Genomic DNA, 24,584 nt, shown 5'->3' with positions numbered 1-24,584 from the left:
GCCAGGCTGGCCTTGAAGTCATGACCAACCAGTTTCTGCTGCCCAAGTGCTAGGATTATAGGTATGTTACCCTGCAAAGCCAATTTTTCTATGTATCTGTATAAATAATGAGAATGTTTAGTTTTCTTTTGCTAGTCAGTCTTGGGGCTTGAACTCAGGGCCTGGGTTCTGTCCCTGAGCTCTTTTTTCTCAAGACTAGTGCTCTACCACTCTGAGCCACAGCTCCAATTCAGGTTTTCTAGTGCTTAATTGGAAACAAGAATCTCACAGACTGTTGCTGCCTGGGCATAGACTTTGAACCATGACCCTCAGATCTCAGCCTCCTGAGGAGCTAGGATTACAACTGTGAGACACCAGCACCTGGCTATGTTTTCTATTTTCTAATGGAGTGGAGAAACGTCTAAATTAACACGATGTGCAACACTCTAATCACTAAGTATTAAGAGAATAAGAAATACAAAGCCTCCAGCACCCAGGCCCATTCAATTCTTAACACTAGTCAAAGATGAGCCCCATGAGGTTTTTTTTATAAGTGAATGAGAATTAACTCTTAATAAGAGAACCATTTACCTGCTCATATTTCATGACGTTTTCTACCAGTTTGTATCCAAAAGGTAACATTTATTATAAATACCCCATGTACCCACATGAGAGTAATCAACAGCTAGCAGTTTTCTTGCTAATTAAAATATAAAAAACATTGTATAATAAATACTGTATCACAATAAAAATTATCTAAAGAAGTTCAAATCAGTGCCTCAAAAATAGATTATGAATGACAACTAAATGCTGTTTTTACTCTCAACTAATGACGTATTTGGGGGGAATGACAATTCTAAATTCAGGAAGGATGGATGTGTGGATTACCTCTGTAAGTCAATCTGTCTCTCTGTTGGTGCTGCCTTTTTGGCCACATCTTGCAGCTTGGGCACTTTGGCATTTCCTGCTTCCCCAGGGCTATCATGAGAGATAATAATTCTTTTCCTTCCCTTGCTAATAGGCTTGCTGATATCATCATTTTTGGTTACATTGCCCTGAGATTCAGACTTGGGTCGGCGTCCTCTCCTGGGTTTGGAAGGAGCAGGAGCTCCTGATTCATCAACTTTTTCATCTGCCTTTTGCTGGACATTTTCGGTGCCCGCTGCTGTTACTGTTTTTTTCTTTCCTCGGTCACCACTGATGTTGCCCGGGGTAGCTTGATCAGAATTGATTTCCTGAAAGAGCACAAAATAACTATAAGTACAAATTTCTTAAAACCAATAATCTGTTTTTTAAAAAAGTATTTAAAGAGTTACAGTTCTAATTAATTGCTCATATATCCTGTTAGAATAGGAAATTCTAAAGACACTCATAATAAAACCACCAAGATTTATTCTATTCTGTGTTGCTACCAAGAACTCAACTTTGGGCTGCACACATCTAGATAAGCATTCTAACCCAGCCACAAACCAGTGATTAAGTGGTATATAAAACCCGGAGTAGGAACAATTCATTAAACTGATTGACTATTATGTACACAGGTGTTGAGCACAGACTGGGCCAGTGTGGTGAGTGACACAAGGTCCTCCTCCACATGTGCTCTGGCCTGGAAATTATGATCCTTCTCCCCTGCCTCCCTAATCCTGGGATTAGAGGCATACACAAACACACCTAACCATTATTTGAAACAGAAATAAATATGTAGCTTACACAGTGGCTCACACTTGTAATAATAGCTCTTTAGGAGGCTGAGATCTCAGAATCACAGTGAAGCCAGCATGGGCAAGAAAGGCAGTGAGACTCCTATTTCTAAATAACCAGCAGAAAAAGCTGGAAGTGGAACTGTGGATGGAAGTGGTAGAGCACTAGGTTAGAGGGCAGAAAAAGCTCAAGGACAGGGGCTGGGATTGTGGCTTAGTGGCAGAGTGCTTGCCCAGAATGCATGAAGCCCTGATTCCTCACTACCACGTACACAGAAAAAGCCACAAGTGGCTCTGTGGCTCAAATGGTAGAGTGCTAGCCTTGAGCAAAAGAAGCTCAGTGACAACACTTAGGCCCTGAGTTCAAGCTCCAGGACACTGCCCCCCACCCCCACCCCACTCAGGGATAGTGCTTAAGGCCATAAATTCAAAACAAAACTAAAGCAAAAGCATGTAAATAAGCAAAGCACAAGTGGACAAAAGCCTGTAATTCTAGCTACTCAGAAGTCTTAGATCTGTGGATTGCAGTTCAAACATAAGCGGGACAGGAAAGTGGGTCAGATGGCTATCTCCAATTACCGATCAAAATGCCAGAAGTGGTAGAGTGCTAGTCTTGAGCAAAAAGGGTAAAGGATAGAACCCAGGCCCTGAATTAAAGCCTCAGTAGTGGAAGTGTGTGTGTGTGTGTACACGTTCACAGGTGCGCGTATGTACGTAAATAAACCCAATACTTAATTACAAAAGCTAAAAGTCAAAGATGTTTCTAGGAAGGAAAAAAAACTCAGAGAAAGCATTAATTTCTAACTGGTTTAAGTGGTTCTTTAATTAAAAATACTAAAACAATCTGTTTTGTAAAAAGTGAATCTGACAGAGGAGAACAAAAGTATCTGAAAAAGAATCACAACAGGCAGACAAATGCAAATGAGAACATCTGCTTCAATAGTTGAGCCTTAAGAAATTCTACAGAACTCTAAATGCGCTGGTTGGGGTGTTTGTAGTGAAGTACTCCTTTTTATAAAACTTATTCTTCGACTGCAATTTCACTGAGTAAATAAAGCAAGTAGAAGTAAATGTACCAGCTGTAGAGAAAGGACATATGTAGGAAAAACTAATAAAAAATAATATGGTCAAGCATCGTGATACAAGCTTATAATTTCATTAGTTGATATCTTGAGGCAGGAGAATTACAAGTTCAGGGCCAGCTTTAGTTTCAAAGGAAATTCATACTCCTAATCCTATTTACATATATCCATATGTAAAAGGAGCTCATATAAAAATCTTATGAAGAGGAAACCAGTTTTCTTATTAAAACTGGGAGAGAGCAAGGGAAGCATGACATTGTCTGAAAGGAAATGAATTCATGACCTTACTTACATAACTGTAACCTTTCTGTACAGCACCTCTGTAATTAATAGAAAAGAAAAAAAAAACCCATTGGCAGTAGAGCTCTCCTAAATTGATGGTAAATAGGTATCTTGCTTTCTTATGTGGATGTGTGGTGCACGCTTGTATACAAGTGTACAGGCTGGTGTGTGAGAGTATACTGGGGCTGAACTCAGAACTTTTACATGGCTTTTTGCTCAAGGTTGGTGCTCCTCCACTTGAGCCACAGGTTCACTTCTAACTTTCTGCTGTTTAACTGGAGAGAAGAGTGTCTGGGATTGTAAGCCTAGCTGGCTGTGATCCTCAGATCTCAGCCTCTTGAGAAGCCAGGATTATAAAATCTCATTACTACTATGTGAAGATGTTGGGCCAGGCAGTGTGGAAAAGGAGGCCACTAGGATTGGAAATGTGTGCACAAAGGTAGAATCATTTTAGGAGAGCAGAAACAGCATAAAAACATGCATACAATATGTTATTCAATTAACTGTTGCCAGTGACTTTCTTACCACCATACAATGAAATTGTAGGGAAAAATAATCCACCAAGGAAAAACTCACTTGTTAAACTTTAAAAGCCTTTGCCCAGGATTTGAACATGAACATTAGAAATAGATGAATATTTACCTTATTTTTAACAGGGTCAATACTCTTTACAGGAGTGACAGAAATAATTCTCACGGGGTTCTCCTCATTCTCACTAACTCCAGTTTCTGTTGCCTCTGAACTCTGTTCCCTGGTGATTGATAACAAACACACAAACAAAACAAGGCATCGTCATCTCATGACACCAACAGAAAGTTCACTCTTTAAAGTCTGCCAAGAAGGGATGTTGAAAACAATGCAAACGGTGCAATGATGAAGATTCAGACTTGTGCTCACCACACCATGCTACTTATTTCCATTTAACAGTAATAATGTAAGACATTGCTTTAAATTACCTGAGGAAAAAACTCTCAAGAAACAAAGTAACTATTCTAATCCTCATTTCTTGGGGACAGGAGATCCTAACAGAAAAAGTAAACCAGGAGATCAGAGTATGGCACAATAATTTCTAATGTTCTTAATGTTCTTCACCATAGTGTCTACCTCAGAAAAGGCTATTCGGGAGGTTTCTGAACAGCGTCTAATAATCACAACTGTTCTATGTTAAATTTACTTTGTACTTTGGGATTATGCAGGGGGAAAAAGTCCCTTTAAACATTACTGCTTAGTTTAACCAGCAAAAAGCTGGAAGTGGAGGTGTGGCTCCAGTGGTAAAGCGCTAGCCTTAGCAAAAAAAGCTCAGGAACAGCAGCATCCAGGCCCTATATGCAAGACCCAGGACAGGCACCAAAAACAAAAAAGCTTTGTTTGGCCAGTCCTGGGCTTTGAACTCAGGGCCTGAGCACTGTCCCTTTGTCCCACTGTCTTTTTGCTCAAGGCCAGCACTCTGCCACTTGAGCCACAGTACCACTTATGGCCACTTTCTATATGTGTGGTGCTGAGGAATTGAACCCAGGGCTTCATGTATACGAGGCGAGCACTCTTGCCGCTAGGTCATATTCCCAGCCCACAAAAAAGTTTTATTTCGATGGTATGTTGGATTTTGTTATAGAAACTAAATATTTCTGTCAAAATTAATTATATGAAAAATTTGTATTTTTTCTGGTCACTTTTCTACAAACAGGCAACTTTTCTATTTTAAACTAGAGTAAAATACTGACTCTCGCAATAATAATACTAAAATTCAACAGTATGGTTTTTGTACCAATTCTCAAATTATAACTCGATTTTATGTTATGCTTCAGGAATAAACCAACCAGTGTGGAAGAAAAGAAAATCAACTTAAGGAAAAAACTTGCCTTGAACGATTTCCAGGTGAAGCATTCATTTCTGAGTTGACATTAATATTACTTCCAGTCTCAGTGCCAGCACTTCTAACATAAGGCTTCCTTCCCGTTGCGGACAAAGGTTTGTTTACTGCACCCAGTACTCCAGTAGGCTTTGGCTGAAAATCACACATGCACACGGGGTATTTTATATGTTAGTGAAAGAACCACATGAAAACTTAGAAAATAAACAGATCTTTGTTAGTGTAAGCCAGGGGATTAATGTGTTTGGCTGCCTAACTAAGGTTAATAATCATTAAGCATTACCTCCACGTAATAATAACAAAGGAGTACTACTAGTTCTTATTTCTTAAAAAAACTGGCTTTCAAACATACTGATATACATAGTAAAATGTGTTTAAAAGGGCCCACTAATTGTAATATAATACTACTTTAAAAATTACATTACTTTGTTCTTTTAGGTTACAATTACATTCAATTTTTGAAAAAAATTACTGTCAATTTTAAAGTTTATTTTATGTGCCTTATTTTTTATTCTTTTTCTTAGGAAATGTGTTTGGTCAATTGTAAATAAATTTCTAGCTAGCAACTTTGAAGAGAACAAATGGAAATTAGCCAACAAATAGCCATTCTGTAGAATAGTGAATGGTAAGTAAAGCCATTAACATAAATGCTATTCAAATTCAGAATATGATCTATAACTGTTTATTAAAAAAAAAAAAAAGTAAATGAAAATCCCCAGAATGCCAAGTATATGATACCTTTCCGGTTAACAGAAGTACTCTTGTCTCCTCAGAAATGTAACTCTTGTCATTACAGAAGTCCTATTAGGAAAAAAAAGTGAATACACATTTTTATTCCCTAAATGTGGCCTTTCAGCAACCATTGCATCTTGCAACCATTATATTTGTACTAAAAATATATATCAAGCAAATATCTATGCAAATGCAAAAAGTAAATTTCTCCAATTGTATATATGAATTAAGGGAGATTGAACCCATGACCTTACCTTCACTAGGCAAGGACCCTGCCACTGACTTGAATCATAAATAAAGCACACTATTTTATATGTTTTAGAGCAAACAGACCCAATACCCAATGTTCAGCAATTTATTTTTCACCATGACTACATTATAAATTCTACTCTTGGTGTTGGAGGGGTGACTTAGGTGATCAAGTGACAGCCAATGAGCCAAAGCATCAGATACAGAGTTTGAGTCCTAATCATGGACAAAAATAAAATATACTCTTGTCTGGTACTCAGTGAGTTGCCAAAATGGCACAATGCATGTACTAGGCATTTAATATTCATTAAGGAAATTCACACTGGATTTCAAAAAAATTATTGTTAAAAAAGGATCTGTCATTAAACTATTTTGAGCTGGGTTGCTGCTGGCTCATGCCTGTAATCCTACTACTCAGGAGGCTGAGATCTGAGGATCAAGGTTCAAAACCAGGCTGGGGAGACAAAGGATAAAAAGACAAACGACTCCAAAAGCAATACTTGCAAAACCATTAACAACTCATGGGAGAAGAGGGAAAAGGGGAGGGGGGAAGGAGGGAATGAGGGAAGAGGTAACGAACAATACAAGAAATGTACCTAAGGCCTAATGTATGAAACTGTAACCTCTCTGTACATCAATTTGACAATTTAAAACAAAAAACAAAAAACAGGCTGGGTAGCAAAGTCCATGAGGCTCATCTCCAATTAACCACCAGAAAACCAGAAATGACGTTGTGTCTCAAAGCAATAGAGCGCTAGCCTTCAGCAAAAGAGCTCAAGCCCCACAACTGGGGGCGGGGGGGGGGGGGGGGGGGAGGAAGCAAGAGTACAAGCCCTGAATTTAAGCTCTAGTACAAGTATAAACACATACATACACAAATAATAAAAACAAAAATAAATGTTATAGAGGCTGGGTAACAAAGTTCAGTTACTTTACTCATGAAGATACACTACAGACTCACCGCCTTATTTTGGTAGTGATTGAGTTTATGCCATATAAAAAGTAACATATTAGGAACAACAACAAAAGCCAAGAAAGTCGTATGCTGAGAAAAGAAAAAAAGCCTCACCCCGCCCCCTAACATTTTAAGTTACAGATACAAAACAAACCATGCTCTCAGAAACCCACTTATGCTTAGTGGCAAAAATAGCAAATTGGTTCTTGATGGTATCATTGTGGCACCGGGGGTGGAACACAGGACACTGGGTGAGCTAGGCAAGTTCCTGCCCACTGAGTTGCATCCGTCACCCGGTTGTTATGAATATACTATGTGGGTATTAAGGCCAGTCAGAGAAAATCGGAATTCAAGAGTTCACTTGAGAATATTTATAAGACCACATCAGTGTGGTAGAAAAATGAGTAGAAAAAAAATTACCTTTCACAGATAGAGGGGAAAAAAATGAGGGAAAGTGAAAGAAAGGGTGACATTGTCCAAAATACACATTACCTGCATTGTGAAATAGTAACCCTTCTGTACAACACCTTGATAATAAATTTATATATATTTTGAAAAAGTACCTTTTCAGGCTGTGTAAAAAATTTCATTGGAAGGACTGGTTCTTTTGGTGAATCTGCATTGCACAAAGCACTTTTACTATTTATAACACAGAGAGCCACATCACATACTGTATAAAGTTTCTAGAAAGAAAAAAAAATTACATATGTGAAACTTCCACGACTGAAACAGCCACGATAACCAATTCCGCAAAATATGCAAAGAAGATATGTGGCCATTTACTTCTTAAACATTTCCTATTTCTGCTCAGCAATGCTTCATCTTAGTAACTGAACCCAAATGCCCAATATGCATGAGAAATAACAAGCAACCCAACGAAGTACACACTAGTACTCTCACTAGATGGAATACTTAAGACTGCATTGTAAATTCTGTCAGTTCTATTCTCCTGCACTGCAGAAGTTTTCAAGCTTTTATTTTCCATTGCAGTGCTGGGAATCAAACCCAGGGCCTTGTTCCTAGTAGAAAATTCTTTACAATATTTCCCTAGCCAGCCATGTCTTTTGTAAAGACTCCAAAGGCAACAAAATTCGTGTGATGAAATGTAACAAAAAGACTATGTTTATTTTTAGAAACATTCTACAGTTTATATATTATATAACTCCCAGGAAAAACAATGGTCAATGTTTTTCTACATTAATGTCTTTATACTTATTTTCCTAACACTCATCTTACTTCATTTGTTTTGGATTCATCTGGAGACTGAGCATCTCTAGTTAACTTGATGTTCTCTGCCATCTTCTTCATAAATGCATGGCTATTGTTTTCATTCTTTGTCATTAAAACTTCAAGCATGAACCACAGGCACCTAAATAGTGAACACATTAAATATACTAAAGTGAGGTAATTTTGCTTAATGAAATAAATATCTTATTAGGAAGTTCTGTTAACTGAATAATTAAAATAAATGCTAAGGTCAAGTCTATAAAAGGGAGCTACAACGAAAACTAGAAAACCTTGAAGAAATGAAAGAATACAGCCAGAAATGGAAAGACCCCTTCCCAAGCTCATGGATTAGCAGAATTGGTATGAAAACAGCCATACTGTCCATCTGATTCCAACCAATATATATATATTTTTTTTTTTTTGGCCAGTCCTGGGGCTTGGACTCAGGGCCTGAGCACTGTCCCTGGCTTCTTTTTGCTCAAGGCTAGCACTCTGCCACTTGAGCCACAGCGCCACTTCTGGCCGTTTTCTAGATATGTGGTGCTGGAGAATAGAACCCAGGGCTTCATGTATACAACGCGAGCTCTCTTGCCACTAGGCCATATTCCCAGCCCCCAACCAATATTTTTTGTTGTTGTTGTTAGTTGTGGGGCTTGAACTCAAGGCCTCAGCACTGTCCCTGAGCTTTTCTGCTCAAGGCTAGCACTCTACCACTTAGAGCCACAGCTCCACTTCTCATTTTCTGGTGGTTAATTGAAGAGTCTTACTTCCCTGCCTGGGCTGGCTTTGAACCCTGATCTTCAGATTTCAGACTCCTGAGTAGCAGGAATACAGGTGTGAGCCATCAATGCCTAGCTACCAAATAAATTTTTTTTTTACAACGAAGCCAAACAAACATTAGGGAAAAGAGAGACATGTCAATATACAGTAATAGGAAAACTGGGTATCTGGGTATCTACTTGATCTACTTCACTTCAGCTGGCTCAAAGAGCTCAAAGACCTGAAAATTTAAAAGTACTATAGGAAAAGAGAGAGAAAGCCCTGAAAGTTATAGGCTCACACCTAAAAATCCTAGCTTCCCAGGAGAATGAAATTTGAGGATGCTTGCTGGAGGCCAACCTGGGCAGGAAAGTCCATGTGACTCATCTCCAATTAACAACAAAAAAGGCCTGAAGTGGAGCTGTGGCTCAAGTGGAAGAGTGCTAGCCTTGAGCAAAAATGTTCAGGTACAGTGCCTAGGCCTTGAGTTCAAGCCCTAGGACAGCCACAGGCACAGACACTCTAATCAGATTAGTAACAAGGCAAATGAACTGAACACCAAATTCTCAGAAGAAATACACGTGGTTGATACAGAAAGAAATGTTCAACACCCTTAGGCATAAATTGCTAATCAAAATTACATTAAGATTCCATCACACCCTAGTCAGAAAGGCATCCATCAAGAAAACAACACAGGCAAAGACCTAGGACAAACATAATCCTCACTCACTGTTGGTAGGAATGTAAACTAGTACAACCACTAGGGAAATTAAATTCCTCAAAAGACTTTCTTTATGACCTCACTAAATCAGTATTGGACATCTATCCAAAGGAGACTAACACTATATACCATGAAGACACTCAGTATATCTATATTTATTGCAGTACTGTTCATAATAGCCTAACAATGGGATGAATTGAGGGACACCCACATTTGTGGAATATTACAGTCTTAAAAAAATGAAATGTCATTTTAAGGAAAATGGATGCAAACTGAAGACATTATATGGGAAAAGATAAGCCATGATCAGGATCTTGCGCTCTTGCTCAGCTCCTTGACTCATGGCTGGTGTTCTCCCATTTGAAACATATATACAGTTCAGTTTTCTTTTTTTGTTTTTTAAATTAAGAGTCTTCTAGACTCTTGCACAGACTGACTGCCCACAGATCTCCAATCTTAGCCACAGAGATGGATTCTTATATAGGGTACACAAGCTCAGTTAAGAGAATTCAAAGGGGCTTCAGGAAAATTTTTTTTTAAAATCTTATTTATGAAAGGATACCATTTAGAGATTAAATCATATAACCCACGAGGAATATCTCTATAAAGAATTCCTATAACCCAACAATAGAATAAATCAATCAAAATATAGGCAAATCTGGCATGCATATTGCATATGTAGATTCAGTTACTTGGGAAGCTTAGGCCATGAGTGCTTCAGCATAGGAGTTCAAGACTAGCACCTGGGTAACACAGATCTGTGTTATATAGACACAACATGGGGCGTTGCGTCTGTAGGCTTGTAAGAGAAAAACCTAAAACACCTTTCTACTCAATTACACATTTTCAGGTGGCAAAGCAGAAAACTTTATTTAGCACAAATTAAAGAGAGAGGCAAAGGAAAGATGGCAGATTTTGACTCAGTGAAAGAAAATAGACAAGTGACACGTGAAAGACTATATTATGAAGAGAAAGACAGGATGGACACGGGAAATCACAAAAGAGGTATTAGGACAGGAGAAAATAGCAGCAAGCAGTTCCAAGCCTGACCTGGCTCCCTGGGAGATGGAAGAGAGCCTGAAGATAGCATCAAAATGTACAGACAGGAAATTCTAGAAAGAGAGTCACACGTAGAAGTCTGAAACTAATTTGCCTTACACTACAATCTATTTCAAGTGGATAGAAGACTTCAAATTGTGAAATTACTATGGGAAAACAGTTGAAGACAAAAGCATAGGCAATGACTTTCTGAGTAGGATAAATGGAATTCATATTCTACATACACAAAGAGCTAATAAGTTAATCGAAGAACAAATAATTCAAATAAATGGGAAAGTAAATTGAACAGTTCCCTCAAGTAGCAATACCAATAATAGTAATCAATATATGTAGAAATGTTCACTGTCATTAGCTATAAAAGAGCTACAACATGGGGCTGGGGATATAGCCTAGTGGCAAGAGTGCTTGCCTCGTATACATGAAGCCCTGGGTTCGATTCCCCACCACCACATATACAGAAAACGGCCAGAAGTGGTGCTGTGACTCAAGTGGCAGAGTGCTAGCCTTGAGCAAAAAGAAGCCAGGGACAGTGCTCAGGCCCTGAGTCCAAGGCCCAGGACTGGCAAAAAAAAAAAAAAAAAAAAAGAAGACAGGTCCTCTGGGGCCTTGTGTGGATTACACTCAACTCCTGGCGTACTCAGGATGTTTGTGCTCCCTCCAAAAGTTATGTTGAAGCTTAATACAAAATTCAAGAATATTAAGAGGCAGGGGCTTTGGAAGCTACTTAAGGTCTGCATTTATGGATGAGATTAAAGTTTAAAAAAAAAAAAAGAGCTACAACATGAGATTTCCATGTCACTCCAGTGAGAATGGCAGTCACTAAGCAAGCAACAAAGCTGGCAAGACTGTAGGGAGAAAGGAACCCTCAAACACTGTTGTAGGAATGAAAAATCATATAGACATTATTGAAAATCGTGTATGAGTTCTTCAAAAAACGAAAATACCACATTCTTGGGTACATAACCAATGCTACCAAAGCATTATTCATGATAGCCAAGCTACGATACCAGCATATGGCACTCAATGACCAATTAAGAAATAAAGAACACATGGAGTGACAAAGAATGACACGTCATTTGAAGGAAAATGGATGGAACAGCAGATCACTGTGTTGAACAGAGATGACAAGTTCAAAAATGCCAGTAATGGGGGCTGGGGATATAGCCTAGTGGCAAGAGTGCCTGCCTCGGATACATGAGGCCCTAGGTTCGATTCCCCAGCACCACATATACAGAAAACGGCCAGAAGCGGCGCTGTGGCTCAAGTGGCAGAGTGCTAGCCTTGAGCGGGAAGAAGCCAGGGACAGTGCTCAGGCCCTGAGTCCAAGCCCCAGGACTGGCCCAAAAAAAAAAAAAAAAAAGCCAGTAATGGGGCTGGGGTTATGGCCTAGTGGTAGAGTACTTGCCTCATATACATGAAGCCCTAGATTCAATTCCCCCAGCAACACACATATAGAAAATGGCCAGAAGTGGCGCTGTGGCTCAAGTGGCAGAGTGCTAACCTTGAGCAAAAAGAAGCCAGGGACAGTGCTCAGGCCCTGAGTCCAAGCCCTAGGACTGCCCCCCCCCCCCCAAGATGCCAGTACTGTATGTTTTTAAATTCTGTGGAATTTAAACCATTATTATGATGATAATGGGTATAAATATAAAATGGGAATGGTATGTGGGGGTAGGGGAATCACAGGAAGGGAGAAGGAGAATCAAGTACTGGGAAGTGAAGAGGATTCAAGTATGTTGCACATATAAATTACCATTTGAAGAGGAGGGAGAAAAAGGAATATAACACATGATGAATTTGTTTGAAGTATACTATGTCCACTGTATTATAATGAAACACTCGTCCATTGTTAAGGTATGCTATGAAAATTTTTGCTTCTGGCACAAGTTACTTTCATCAGTTAACTATGCTATGGAAAACATTATTTAACACTGTACTTTAAAGTAGATAGTAACTGAAAAGTAAATGTTTAAAAATAAAATTATCACACACAAGACCAAACAAAATTAAGGACAAAATAGTATGTGCCATTAATTTCAAGTCTAACTGCAAGACTCCATGGGAATCAGTATTCCTACATTAAAACTACTTTTTAAAAAAAAAAAAAATTCAAGTTGTGAGATGGGGTCTTGCTATGTTGCCAGCCTGGTCTTGAACTCCTGGGCTGAAGAGATCTGCCTACCTAAATATCCAAAGTACTAGGACTTTATATGTGTGCTACAGTAGCTGGGTCATTCCTAAAAAAATTAATCTCTTGGGCTGGGGATATGGCCTAGTGGCAAGAGTGCTTGCCTCGTATACTTGAAGCCCTGGGTTCGATTCCCCAGCACCACATATACAGAAAATGGCCAGAAGTGGCTGTGACTCAAGTGGCAGAGTGCTAGCCTTGAGCAAAAAGAAGCCAGGGACAGTGCTCAGGCCCTGAGTCCAAGCCCCAGCACTGGCAAAAAAAAATAAAAAATAAAAAATTAATCTCTCTGCAACCGAACTATCATGGAATTACAACTAAAAAGCTAACATGTATTCTAGACAAATATGTATCAATTTTATATTTTATGAAAATACTTATTGGAATATCTCCATGTAACAATTATAGGTTATAAAAACCAAATTTTAGGGAGAAAAACGAGGGAGGAGATAACAAATTGGGTAAGAAATGTACTCTCACTGCCTTACATATGAAACTGTAACCCCTCTGTACATCACTTTGACAATAAATAAATAAATAAATAAATAAATAAATAAATAAATAAATAAGATACCAAAAACCCCACCTAATTTTAGAATTGAAAGACATACTAGGAATTACTCCATTTTCCAGATAAATTGATCTAAGGCTAGGAAGCTTTTTTTTTTTTTAATGTTTTTTCTTCTTGTTCTGTTACAGCAGGCAAGCACTATACCAATGAACTATGCTTCCCAGCCCAAGTACAACAGTTACTAGTCATACATCTGAGAATAAAACTTCTATCAATCGACTGGTTTTTTCGTTTGTTTTGTTTTTGGTGTCAGTCCACTTCTGGCTTTTTGATGGTTAACTGGAGATAAGAGCCTTATAGATTTCCTTTCAGAGCTGGCTTTGAATCATGATCCATGATCCTCTAATTCTTCCAGTAGCTAGAACTGCCTGTTGTTAGGATTAGCTGAAATTTAACATCAGCATTAGCTGATTTTTAAAAAGTTTTATTTATGTGATATTGTGGAATAAAGCCCAGGGCCTAATACATGCTGGGCAAGCACTTTACCACTAAAGCCACATTCCCAGCTCTCAGCTGAAATTCAACAATGTAGTATTTACTTGGGGTTGGAGGTACAGCTCAACTGGGAGAGTACTTGTCAAGCAAGTACAAGGCCCTCAGTTTAGTAAGTAAGTAAATAAACCCAAGATGAGCATCAGTGGCTCACCTCTCTCAACACAGTGACCCGAAAAGCAGAGATTTGGAAGATCCAACCCAAGCAAAAAGCTCACAATACGTCCATCCCCACTAATAGCAAAACAATTTGGTATACATCTGTTATCCCAGCTACAATGAGGTTAGGAGGACTGTGAGCAGGTAATCAAACCTGGCCAAAAAATGAGTTCACACAAGATTTCATCTCAACAGAAAAAGCTGACTGATTGGAGTAGCACACCAGTTATTTCAGCTATAGCAAGAAGCATAAGAACAAAGACTGCAATTTAGGCTGGTAGATGCAGAAGGCAAGAGCTTATCTCAAAAATAACCTGACCAAAACCTGACACTGGCAGTTCATGCCTGTAATCCTACTCCCTTAGGAGGTTGAGACCTAAAGGATCGCAGTTAGAAGCCAGTCATATCAAAAGAGTTTGTAATACTACATCTTAAGCAGAAAAATGTTGGACTGGAGGTATGGATTAAGTGGCAGCTATGAGCAAGAATATCAACCAACAGCATGAGGCCCTGAGTTCAGGATCTGGTAATGAAAAGGCGGGGGTGTGCAAAAAAAAGAGCTGGAGGTGTGGCTCCAGCAGTAGAGTGGCTGCCTAACAGGCATAAAGATGTAGGCTCAAACCACAATTATTCCCAACAAGAAAACCTACAAATCAGTTAAGCCCCCAAATTTTTTGGTCTGTTGGTCAAAGGGCTTGGCTTGAACTCAAAAAGCTTTTTTGCTCAAGGACAGTGCCCTGGTGTTGACTTCAAGCCCCAAGACTGGCACAAAAAAAAAAAAAAAAAAAAAAAAAGTAGACTTCGGGCCGGGAATATGGCTTCATGGTAGAATGTGTGCCTAGGATGTATGAAGCTTAGGGTTTGATTCCTCAGTACCACATAAACACAAAAAAATTGAAAGTGGCACCATGGCTCAAGTGGTAGAGTGCTAGCCTTGAGCAAAAGAAACTCAGGGACAGTGCCTAGGCCAAGTTCAAGCCCCATGATTGGCAAAAAAAGAAGAAAGAAAGGAAGAAAGGAAGAAGGGAGGGAGGGAGGGAGGGAGGGAGGGAGGGAGGGAGGGAGGGAGGGAGGGAGGGAGGGAGGGAGGAAGGAAGGAAGGAAGGAAGGAAGGAAGGAAGGAAGGAAGGAAGGAAGGAAGGAAGGAAGGAAGGAAGGAAGGAAGGAAGGAAACAGTGTGAGAATTTTTTTTTTTTTGGTGCCAGGGCTTGGACACTGTGCTTTTTGCTCAAGGCTAGTATTTAAAATAAAAGGGTAACATCATTGGTATGATGTGTCGAACAGAAGAAAGAAATCCTCAAAATATAAGGATCTCACAATCTAATTAATGCTTACAAGTAGAGCTGGGCATGTATAATAACATTGTTATCATTAAGATTTTGATAAGTTTATCCACCAAATCTATAGAATGCTAATAAATGCTGTGTTTTTAAGTTTAGGAATAAGACTTATGTCTAATAGGAAAAAATGTAATACTTTCAATATAATCTGATGATACCAATTTGAGGGCAGAATAGCAGTGAAGATAGTATTAATCATGTGTACATAATCCTCAGCCTTCTATCTTTCATCCTGCATCATATATAAAGTTCTAGCTTAATAAATAACATACCTGTTTGGTATTTGTTTATAGATGAGCTATAGAATATTTTATGTATGAGTACTTTTTTTGTTTTTGATTCTTTGATGAGTATGTATTTTTTAACCCTCATTTTTTTGGTGGCATTGGAGTACGAACTAAGGTTCTCATGGTAGGCAAGTGCTCTATTACTTTAGTTCATTTGGGATAGGGTCTCCTATTTACTTCACTGCTGCCTGAACTACAATGCTGTTATTCATGTGCTTCTTACGCAGCTGGATTAACAGGCATGCACAACTGTGCATGTTGATTGTCATGGACTTACAAACTCTTTACCCAAGCTGGATTCAAACTGCATTCCTCCCATCTTTGCTTCCTGAGTGCTAGGATTACAGATGTGAGTCAGTCAGTATACCTGGCACTAGCACTAGGATTATCTTCTCAGAATGAATGTCAAGATTAGTTTTAGATTTTTTTTCTTGTAGTGTTAGGGATAGAATCCAGTGCCTTCAGTACAACACTAGGCAAATACACCACTACTAAGCTCTATCACCAACTTAAGTACAGACATTTCTAAATTACAGAACTGAAGCCCATCTCAATAGAAAGCGATTTTTTAAATCACATATATAAGCATTAAGTCAAATTGACACATTTCAAAGGCATAGAAATCTAAGTCACTGTAAGATACTAAAAAACAAAACAGAAAAGGCTGGTTATTAGATAGAAACAAATTGGAAAGGAAAAATTTCAAATATTCAAAAAAAAGGTAATAAAACAAAAAATAGTAACAGCAAAAGTTAGCATCTTTTAAAAAGGAAAAGTAATTCATGGAATTCCTGAAAAACAACATGACTTACTCTTTGATATCACGAAGTTGATCGACATCTTGTGATCTTGTAAAGTCTGGATCATGGGCTAGCAGGTGAATCATGTATGGAACCACATATTCAGGCAACAGTGATAATAATTTCTCTAAAGTGAAAACATCAGTATTAACAACTTCAATAGCTTTTGTATAATACCTTGTTTGAGTTCTAGACACTTTAGTTTCCATTTTTTCCTCATGTCTATAAAATTCAGAGTTAATATGAACCAAAAAATAGATAAGTCCCTCCCTCATATCAATACACTGACAAGCCATAAGTGCACACAGCCAACTATGAGTTACTTACCAGTAGCCATCGGGTTCTGTTTAATGTATTCCCTGCGTATACTAATGTTTTTCAGTAAACATTGTCGAGCATGTGCTCGTCTCTCCTTCACAGGATCTTTGGCACACAAGGCAAAGATGGCCATGTACTCCAATGGGAGCAGTAACTTTACAAGTGCCTTGTGTAACTTCTGGGCAAATATCTGCCTTACTTGGTAACACTCATCCTGTATCAGCACAAAAACAAAATACATAGAATTGAATAATCTTTACTAAAAAGGGGGTACTTTAAGAGATTTTAATACCTATGTTGCCTTTACATTTTACATAATTATACTGATGGAAGTGGAGATATTTAAATAGGTAGCAGCAACCTCCTTAGTATGCACACCCATGCATGAATCTGTTCTCAGGGGCAGGTGTGATACTGCACAACTACAATTCAAGCTCTTCAGTAGGGAAAGGGAGGAAAGTCACTGCCCAATTCAAGGTCAGGCAGAAGCCTGAGAACCGGAGGAAAAAAAGCAAAAAATGAGGCTGGGTGCTGGTGGGTCATATCTGTAATCCTAGTTGCTCAAGAGGCTGAAATCTGAGAACTATGGTTCAAAGCCAGCCTGGGCAGGAAAATACATGAGGCCTATGTGCAATTAACCACTAAAAAGCAAAAAGTAGACATGAGTGGTAGAATACTCTCCTGAAATAAAAAGTCTAAGGAATAGCACCAAGACATGCATACATGAATGTGTGTTCATGCGCGCGCACACACACACACACACACACACACACACACACACATAATGTTCATAGACACAAAGAGAAAATAGGTCTGGGAATGTTCAAGTGGTAAATAGCCTAAGTTTAACACCTCAATAGTGCAAAAACATAAAAATAAAGTAACAAAACAGTATTACTTACATTAATGACAAGTGCACATAACTGAAATTGTTCTGGGGTAATAATTTCATGGTAACAAGGTTCTTGAGCAAGCTTCATTATGGCACTACCAGCAGCTAATCGCAAGCGAGACATATCAGATTTACTATAAATAAACAAAAAAAAATAAACATTTCCTATAATCATTATCACTCATAAAAAGCTTTTTTTTCCCCCAGTATAAGATCCTTACAGGGCAACTACTGTTCAATATACAAATCTGGGGAAGCTACATGTGCCCATGATCAGAAGGAAAGAGGCTGAAATTACTGTGACCTGTTGCTAACAAATTTATCTGCCTTCATTCCTAATCATGCTCTAGGTTAGCTCCTTCTCCACAAAGTAACTCAGTATACTCTAACAACCAGCCTCACTGAGATCCTCTTGGGGGAAAAAAAAAAATCAAGGTTTGTAGCCTTCACTTGATGAATATTCCCTGTAAAGCCCTGATTTTAAAAACCTAAAGAATTAGGGGCTGGGTATATAGCCTAGTGGCAAGAGTGCCTGCCTCGGATACATGAGGCCCTAGGTTCGATTCCCCAGCACCACATATACAGAAAAACGGCCAGAAGTGGCGCTGTGGCTCAAGTGGCGGAGTGCTAGCCTTGAGCGGGAAGAAGCCAGGGACAGTGCTCAGGCCCTGAGTCCAAGGCCCAGGACTGGCCAAAAAAAAAAAAACCTAAAGAATTAAAAGTCATAAATAAATTGAAGTGTTTCCGATTTTCAAAATGTATATTCATTTATTCCAACATAATAAGAATCTAGCTTAATTCTATACAGATCTGATGAAATGGCAGGGAGACATGTCGGGGGAGAGAAATATAAATACTTGAAAGGTTTAGGTTGTACAAACTACATATAGTGAGCTCAACTTTTTTTTTCAAGTCAACTGATAATATCTAGTCTTCATGTATATTATGGAATGGTCCAAGGTGTTATTGATAAATAAGAACTAATGGTTGTGGCTTTGAAATATTACATAGTCATATCACCTATAAACTTCTTGTTACCTCTAACTAGCTCTAATGATCACTCTGTTCTTAAAGGGCTATCTTTTGCCTCATCCACACAAATAATTTTATGGCTTATTTGGAAAAAGCAATAAAGAAAGCATTGATCTATTGTAATTGTTCATAACTCAATTATTCAATTATCTATTCTTTTGGAATTTCTGTATCTTCAAATAACATTATGTACTAATGGTGTTAAACAAGTACTGAATTCATAAATCATGTCCTCTCTTGTACAAATTCTAAAGTAGGAATGCATTAGAAGTAGAAATCTTCAGTTATTTCTTATTAAATAACTAAATAAATACACCAAGTAACATTAGTAAATAAACAGTCTTTGAAAGAAACCAAGAACATTGATATTTTCCATCTTAAAGGGAACAGAAAGACAGCAATGTCACAGATTTGAAGAGTAGCAATGTATAGATTAAAAAAAATTTTATCTGTAGACTAAAAACTATCAGAAGTCTTCAATTGTTCTTTTAGCTACAACTCAAAGTTTTATTTTTTTTTCATGCTGTTTAAGTTATTGCACTTGTGAAATCACTGCTCTGCAGATGAGTTCCTTTAAGGTAGATACTGATCTATTTATGCTGAAATACTGCTCTCAGTGCTTTGGAAAGACTAGAAATTTAGCAACTATTTGTTTATTTAAATCAAATGTTGAAGACTAACATTACATTATAATTACTCTGACTAAAAATTTACTGATCTAAGTTCAGTTTTTAGAGGTGAAGAAAAATACACATGTACTATTACCTAAGATTTCACCCCAAGGTACATAGTGAATTCCAAAATTCAGTACTAATCAGATAAAATATTGCTATGTAAATATTTACCACTGTTTCTGAGCCTAGAAAATTATAAAAAGAAACAAAGAAAAATCTCACCTGATCCTCTTTTGCTCTGTTAGGTCACCCTCACTAACCAACATTGCTGATAATAACCGAAGAGTTGAGTTGGCAGATTTAGACTGGTTGTTTTTCATACCCAAGAGCCATCTTACCAAAAGTTTAATTGCTTGTACCTATAAAATATTAACATGCTAAAAAAAGAAAGGAACTTAAATTTCCAATTAAAGGGAGCATTAATTATGTAAGTTGATTAGCTTACTTATCCTTACCAGTAGACACATCTTACTTGCCAGTGGGATAAGAATAGTAAGAACTACTAATATTTATTCCGTGCTTAATCTGTATCAGTTGCTTTTCCCAAAGGCTCACACATCATATTATCTTATTTAGCTCCTAAATAACTTTATGCCAACAGAGAAAGCAAGTGAGACATATCACTATCATACATAACTTGCATATGGTTGGGCTCCAGAACACATGCTTGACACTCAAAGACTTGTCCAATATTTTTTAGTAATTGGAAAATATATACATTAAGAGTAACCACTTAGTATACTGGTAACTAAAGAGTGGAAAGGGATGGAGTGATGCTACTTAACTGATATAGAAATGAAGATGGGGGCTGGGGATATAGCCTAGTGGCAAGAGTGCCTGCCTCGGATACACGAGGCCCTAGGTTCGATTCCCCAGCACCACATATACAGAAAACGGCCAGAAGCGGCGCTGTGGCTCAAGTGGCAGAGTGCTAGCCTTGAGCGGGAAGAAGCCAGGGACAGTGCTCAGGCCCTGAGTCCAAGGCCCAGGACTGGCCAAAAAGAAAGAAAAAAAAAAAGAAATGAAGATGGATAGAAAAAAACTTCTAATGTTCCTTAGTAAAGCAGGATAATTATGGTTAACAATAATGACTTGAGTACTCTAAAATACTGAGTAGAGGGTTAGGAGTATGTCTGATATGGTACAGAGCTAGCTCACCAAATACCAGGGCTATGGTCAAATCCAGTAAAAAGAAAAGCACACAACTAAAAACATCACCAGTACCTGGGTGCTGGTGGCTCACACCTTTAATCCTATCTATTCAGAAGGCTGAGAACTGAGGGTTGCGGTTCAAAGCCGCCTAGACAGGAAAGTCAGTTAAACTCTTATCTCCAATTAACTGCCAAAGAAGCTGAAAGAGGAGTTGTGGCTGAAATGGTAGAGTGCTGTCCTTGAACAAAAAAACTCAGAGACAGTAACCAAACCCTGAGTTCAAGCCTCAGGACTGGCACTAAAACACACCAACAAAAACTAGTGAGAAGCAACTGTGTGGGAGAACAGATATGGTAAATGAGAATGAATGTCAAAATGAAATGCCCCCTTGTACAACAAATGCAAACTAATAAAAATTTTATTTAAAAAGTCTAGTAGGGGAGGCTGGGAATATGGCCCAGTGGTAAAGTGCTCACCTCGTATACAAGAAGCCCTGGGTTCGATTCTTCCACCACATATATAGAAAAGAAGTGGCACTGTGGCTCAAGTGGTAGAGTGCTAGCCTTGAGCCAAAAGAAGCCAGGGACAGTGCTCAGGCCCTGAGCAAAAGTGCAATGTCAAGTTTCGAGGCCTGGGACTAGCACAAAAAACCAAGCAAATACCTATTTTATTAGGTTTTCAATTTGGAAGGGTGGGGGGCAGGGTGAGAAGGAGAGGGAGAGAGGGGGTACTGTGGCTTGGAGCTCGAGGCCTGGGACTAGCACAGAAAACCAAGCAAATACCTATTTTATTAGGGTTTCAATTTGGAAGGGCATGGGGGGGGGGGGTGAGGAGAGGGAAAGAGAGGGTACTGTGGCGTGGAGCCCTAGCCTTTTCTGTTTAAGACTGGTACCTTACTACTTGAGCTCTACTTCTGATTTTTTTTTGCTGGTTAACTGGAAAGAAAGAGTCTCAATAGACTTCTCTTCCTAGGCTGGCTTCCATCCAAATACTCAGATCTCAGCCTCCTGAGTAGCATTATAAGCATGAGCCACCTGCACCCAGCTCAGTACTATTTCTTCTATGAACAAAATAACCTCAGTGAAAAAATCTTGTTAATTATTAGTATATAAAAAATACTGCTAAACATTCTTTTTTGAACATAAATGCTACTAAGACTTTTACAAACTTACCTTTGCTAGTACTTCAGGGGAAACCTCCTCATCTGGAGACCATAACTTTCCATTCTTCTCACCTGTTGACTATAGACAATAGAAGAAACTAGCTTTTATTTAAGAACAATTTTAAGGCTTTTCAATGATTCAAGTTTTTGATCTGAGAAATGCATGTTTTCAGAAAATCTATAGGAGAGCTACATAGCAATAGCATACTTTCTGGTATAAAAATACAATACAAAATAGTATGGTTCATAGTGAAACGTTAAACATAGTGAGCAATGAGAATAAAAAATAACATAAAAAACTGTTATTGCACTTATATGGCTAGTTTATTTCTAACTGGGCCTGCGTGGAACTTGAATCTCAAGATGTAAGATTCCTGAGCGGCTAGGATTATAGCGGTAAAACACTGGAATATAGCATAACAAAGCTTTAATAGGGAAGTGTAAACTCAACTAAACTGGTTATAGACTTGAGTAGATAGCTCTCCAAAAATACAGATGCCAATCAGTCAAGCACATGAAAACCATCCTCAGCATCATTTTTATAGGTAATGCAAATCAAAATATTAAATAATGAGATCAAGCACACAAATTATGCAATGTACAGTCTGAAGACAGACAGAAACATCCATGAGAAGTCCATTTATCAGCCCAAATTCAAATCCATTAGAATTTTTATCAATGATAGAAACAAGAGACGTAGAAAAAGCAATAATAGAACTCTAGAAAACTGTAAATATGCAGTAATCGTCTTTCAATTTTATCCTTCATCTCTCATTTCTTTCCTTCCTCCATTGAAATAAGGCTTCACAGTCTGGGTGCTGCTGACTCACACCTGTAATCCAAGCTACTTAGGAGGCTGAGATCTGAGGATCGTGGTTTGAAGCCAGCTTGGGCAGGCAAGGCTACAAGACTTATCTCCAATTAACCACCAAAAAAAGCCCAAAGTAGAGTATGGCTCAAGTGCCAGAATGCTAGCCTGGAGCAAAAAAAAAAAAGTTCAAGCATATATCCAGACCCTGAGGTGGAGCCCCAGCACCAGAACACACACAACCCCTCCCCCTCCCTAAAAGCTTCCTTATGTATTTCCAGCTGGATCCACATTCTTCATCTTTCTGCCTCAGTCTTCTAAGAACTATAATTACAAGTGTGCACAACCATAATGGTCTCCTTTTTAAATTCTTTTTTTGGGGGCTATCAGTCGTGAGGCTTGAACTCAAGGCATGGGTGCTGTCTCTGAGCTCTTTCGCTCAAGGCTAGCACTCTACCACTTTGAGCCACAGTGCCATTTCTAGCTGTCTAGAGATAAGAATCTCACGAAGACTTTTCTGCCTGGGCTGGCTTTGAACTGTGATCCTCAGATCTAAACTTCCTGAGTAGTTAGCATTACAGGAATGAGTCACTGGCCCCCAGATTTATAAGCTTTCTTAGAAAGTTAGCTAGCTCTACAAACAGGTATCCCAAACACAGAAAGCTGCCTGGCAATTAACAAGGAGATTCAAGGCAGCATAATTTAAATGGAAAGGAGTTGGAGGTACAACTAAGTGGAAAAGCAATGGTTAGTAAGATCAATTCCTAAAATACATCACAATACACAGAGAGAGTTAAGAAGGAGAGGAGAAGCAGACAGAGAAGTGAAGAGATTAAACAGAAAAGTAGAATGTTTCTGTGAAAAGGTATAAATAGTCAATCTCATGACTCTAAATTTAATTAAATGAGAAACTTACCCTGTCATTCATTAGTAGATCTTTCACAATAAAATTTGCTACTACAGATTTCATTGGGGAAGCAAACTGATCAGGCGCCAACATAGAAATGTGGCCTAGTGAAACTAATGGAGTAATAAGTTGTTCTGGTACATCAGCATTCAAACTCCTACTGAGTGGCTACAAAAGTAAAAGTTACAATCAAAGCCAGTTTGTTTTATAAACATTTATACATAAACATTTTCCTTAGTCCTCAAATTTTTTCTTATCAATTTATTTTAATGATCTGAAAATAACTGACTTAAACCACGTTAGAAATTTGGTTAATTAGCCTACTTAAATTTAACAAAATTGGAAAGCTGTACAATAACATAAAGCAGCAGTAAAAACAAGAACATTTAGTCAGGAGGAGGTAACAAGGTGGCTAAGAAATGTATGCCCTGCCTTACATATGATATTAACACCTCTCTGTACATCATTTTGATAATAAAGAAATAAATACATTTAAAAAAGAATATCTAGTCATATAAAATGTCGATTATTTTCTGCCACTCTACATTAAGTTTGCTAAATTGCTGTATTTCTTATTCTATAAGAACATTTTACATAATCTTCAATCATAAAAAGTAACGGTCCCATGGGTATTTTCCTCAATGTATTAAAAAGAAAGAAACCATACATCCAAGGAATTTCTATTATAAAATAGGGTAACTAGAAACTCATCTATACTCCATAAAACCCACATAAAGAGCTTACAAAGTAAAACCCACATAAACACATGCTATATATTATATATATGTACATATATACCTCAAAAATCTGTGCGAGCTGGACTTCTTTATTTGTGAATATGGCATGTATACAGTGCACAGCTTGTTTTGCTTGGTGTGGTGTACCCCTCTTTGCTTTCTGATGTAAAATGGGAATTAATGTCCTGCAAAAAATAGTATCCTACTTGTCACTTTATTCAGCCCATAAAGTCACAGTATTATCAGTCTCATTGTCTCCCACTTTGCCTAACTGGGCATTTATTGGTAAGAGAACCCTCTCAGAAATATTTGATGTGTAGAAAGACTGAAAACTCTCTATCCTGAAGTATGAATCAAGAAAAAGAATACCTGATGATAAAGATCTTAAGACAATTTTCACTTTTAAATCTAGCTCACAAATACTAAGCAACAGTAAACAAGTTTCCCTTATTC

General features: G+C 38.2%; 1 protein-coding gene and 1 long non-coding RNA gene across 5 annotated transcripts in view; both read right to left on the bottom strand.

Annotated features, from left to right (window-relative positions):
- The window catches only part of Pds5a (PDS5 cohesin associated factor A), a 102,524-nt gene that overhangs the window by 4,241 nt on the left and 73,699 nt on the right, over positions 1 to 24,584 (bottom strand). For 3 of the 4 annotated variants that reach the window (XM_048364886.1, XM_048364887.1, XM_048364885.1), the window contains exons 20-32: positions 24,193 to 24,316; positions 23,404 to 23,562; positions 21,690 to 21,758; positions 19,588 to 19,724; positions 17,670 to 17,793; positions 16,777 to 16,981; positions 16,462 to 16,576; positions 8,086 to 8,218; positions 7,413 to 7,532; positions 5,652 to 5,714; positions 4,903 to 5,048; positions 3,686 to 3,794; positions 868 to 1,214 (exon numbers count right to left, since the gene is read on the bottom strand). In XM_048364886.1, the coding sequence (XP_048220843.1) occupies positions 868 to 1,214; positions 3,686 to 3,794; positions 4,903 to 5,048; positions 5,652 to 5,714; positions 7,413 to 7,532; positions 8,086 to 8,218; positions 16,462 to 16,576; positions 16,777 to 16,981; positions 17,670 to 17,793; positions 19,588 to 19,724; positions 21,690 to 21,758; positions 23,404 to 23,562; positions 24,193 to 24,316 (1,851 nt within the window). Of the gene's footprint in view, positions 1 to 863; positions 1,215 to 3,685; positions 3,795 to 4,902; positions 5,049 to 5,651; positions 5,715 to 7,412; positions 7,533 to 8,085; positions 8,219 to 16,461; positions 16,577 to 16,776; positions 16,982 to 17,669; positions 17,794 to 19,587; positions 19,725 to 21,689; positions 21,759 to 23,403; positions 23,563 to 24,192; positions 24,317 to 24,584 lie in introns of those variants that run through there. The other variant, XM_048364888.1, reaches the window with a different exon arrangement.
- Positions 17,864 to 19,581, bottom strand: LOC125365035. Its single transcript, XR_007213615.1, has 2 exons — positions 18,367 to 19,581; positions 17,864 to 18,147 (listed from the first exon to the last, which is right to left on the bottom strand). It is a non-coding gene; the product is annotated as an uncharacterized LOC125365035 (long non-coding RNA).

This window comes from Perognathus longimembris, chromosome 16 (assembly GCF_023159225.1).
Source record: "Perognathus longimembris pacificus isolate PPM17 chromosome 16, ASM2315922v1, whole genome shotgun sequence".
NCBI classification, from domain to species: Eukaryota; Metazoa; Chordata; class Mammalia; order Rodentia; family Heteromyidae; genus Perognathus; species Perognathus longimembris.
This window is presented reverse-complemented; position numbering and strand designations above follow the sequence as displayed.